This window comes from Suricata suricatta, chromosome 8, assembly GCF_006229205.1.
Source record: "Suricata suricatta isolate VVHF042 chromosome 8, meerkat_22Aug2017_6uvM2_HiC, whole genome shotgun sequence".
NCBI lineage: Eukaryota > Metazoa > Chordata > Mammalia > Carnivora > Herpestidae > Suricata > Suricata suricatta.
The window spans coordinates 130931164-130933548 of NC_043707.1; the positions used below are offsets into that span (position 1 = coordinate 130931164).

The 2385-nt window shown below is 50.7% G+C and overlaps 1 protein-coding gene across 1 annotated transcript in view; it reads right to left on the bottom strand.

Moving 5' to 3' along the window:
• The window catches only part of EFHD2 (EF-hand domain family member D2), a 16139-nt gene extending 15477 nt beyond the window's left edge, over positions 1–662 (bottom strand). Inside the window, exons 1-3 of the mRNA XM_029945902.1 lie at positions 552–662; positions 279–439; positions 80–149 (exon numbers count right to left, since the gene is read on the bottom strand). Of these exons, the coding sequence (XP_029801762.1) occupies positions 80–149; positions 279–439; positions 552–662 (342 nt within the window). The remainder of the gene's footprint in view (positions 1–79; positions 150–278; positions 440–551) is intronic.
• Between the last annotated feature and the right edge of the window lie 1723 nt (positions 663–2385).

Below are 2385 nucleotides of genomic sequence, written 5' to 3' on the forward strand. Positions count from 1 at the left end.
TGCGCCGCCCGCGTGCGCAGGGGCCCCGCCGCCTGGGCTCGAGGGCGCGGGCCGGGGGTCGGGTGCCGAGCCCCCCCACCGCCGTTGCCCCCGGAGGGTGGTTGGGGCCCCCGTAAAAATCCACCCCCTTCTCCACCGCGCTGTGGCAGCTGAGCGGCAGAGGTCGGGCTGGGGGCCGGGGACCGAGGCGGGGAGGGCGGGAAATCCATCCTCTCGATTTGGGTATGGGTCAGGGCCTCCGAGGGACGCCGCCCCAACCCCTTCTCTGGAATCCCCACGCAGTGAAGTCGTAATCCTGAGGCTCTGACACCCCGTCGGTTGCCATGGAGACGACTCGCTGTAAAACACCGGCGTTCTCAATGAGGGCTGCCGGGGTATGAAGGTGGATCGGGTGAGCGGGAACCCCGTTTAGATCTAACTGCGGCCAGAGCTGCTGGAGCTTTTGGAGAGGGCTGGGCCGGCAGTTTCCAGGGAGATGGGGTCCGGCCTCAGCCCTGAACGGTTCTCGGAGACAGAGGGAGAGCAAAAGCGGGGCAAGGGCTGGTCCTCACCCCTGGGCCAGCACACCCCATGGATGACTTGGCAGAATAGAGCTGTTGGGCCACGGCTGTCCCTTGGGACTCCGCTTTAGGGAACTGGCAGGGAGCTCTGGATGCTGCCATTTCGGTGAGGGCCCCAGAGGAGGTATCCTCTCCAAGGCTCCATGGGACACGCCTTTGGGAAGAAGCCTGAGAGGATATAGCTCTTTGTGGTCCGGTGTGACCTTAAAACTGCAAAGCTATTGGGGAGCCCGGGTGGCTCAGTCGTTATGCATCTGACTTTGACTCAAGTCATGATCTCAATGGTTCTGGAGTTAGAGCTCTGGGAGCCTGCTTTGGATTCAGTGTCTCCTTCTCTCTCTGCCCCTCCCCTGCTTGCACCCTGTCCCTGTCTCTTTCTCTTTCTCAAAAATAAATAAGCATTTAAAAAATAAGAAATAAAAAACTGCAAAGCTATTGACCTTCAACATTGGAACCACTGTGGAGGGGGCCGGGGGAGGGCTGGTTAGTAATACGCATTCCCAGGCCCCAATTCAGACAGATCTCTGCATGGGGCTCAGAAACCTGCATTTTAACAAGCGCTCAGGGGAGTTCTGCTCACTAAAGTTTGAGAATCTCTAATCGAGGAGGACTGATGGTATTTTGTGCTTGTTCTCGAAAACATTAGGACAAGGGTGAGGGTCCCTGTGCAGAAACCACTCCTGCCAGGACATGCAGAGAAAGCTGGATGCAGGACTCATAATCCCTGGCTCTGGAGGCACAGAGCACTTGAGAATGTAAAACCAGCAAGCTATTCCAGACTGATTTGCATAGAACAGACCCTCACTGATATTTGTTGGTTTGCCATAGTTCAAGAATATTGCTGAGTTAATTTAAAAGCCATTTAAAGAGAACAAAATTGAGAAAAACACTTTAGGGTTCAGAAAATATGATGTTTTCATTAACCTGCTTTTGAGTCTGATAAAGATGTTCAGCTTAAATGACATTTTTTAATTGTTTTTAAACTCAGAATCAGGTTTCTATTGGTCTTGGGCAGTTTACTTCAGCTACTTGGAAAAGGCAGATTTCTATGTTACCCATATGTGGCCTTGAAGGACCCAACAGAAGTAAAATAGTTAAAAAAATTTTTTTTAATGTTTATTTATCTTGAGGGGAAGGGCAATGAGAGAGAGAATCTCAAACAGGCTCCATGCTGTCAGTGCAGGGCCTGATACTGGGCTTGAACCCACGAATCACAAGATTATGACCTGAGCCAAAATCAAGAGTCAGACACTTAACCTACTGAGCCTCCCAGGCGCCCCTAAAAATAGTTTGTTTTTTATTGAATGCAGAAGACTAGGGATGGGGTGAGGATCGAAACTTTAAAAATTGTGTCTGCACAATTGTGTCGGATTTTCCAGATTCTTAGTCTTCCTCCCCAAGCAGCTGATTACTTTTAAAGATCTGGTGAACCTCAACTTGCCCCAACCCATGATTTATAATGTGCCTGCATGAACTAGGGCTGCCTTCCTTATGATATGTTTTGCATGTACTTGATGTTGGAGCCAACTTTTAATAGTGATGAGATTAGGTGGGGGTTTGTCTTGGAAAACAGCTCACATGTATGTGAAAAACAGATATGGTTTTGGTTTGGATTATTTGGGTGGGCTGTGTCTATTAAACTCCCCAGTCACCTACCCCTTCGGTTTATGTGAACACAGCCCTCAGAAAGCTGGGCAAGCTTCCTGATGCAGCTGGGGAACCCTTGTTCATAACCTAGTGTGTCCTGTAAAAGGGGAGGGAGGATCGCCCAGACTTGCTGCTGCTGTCCTCAGGCAGAGCTCAGGAAATGCTGCCCAGATGGGTG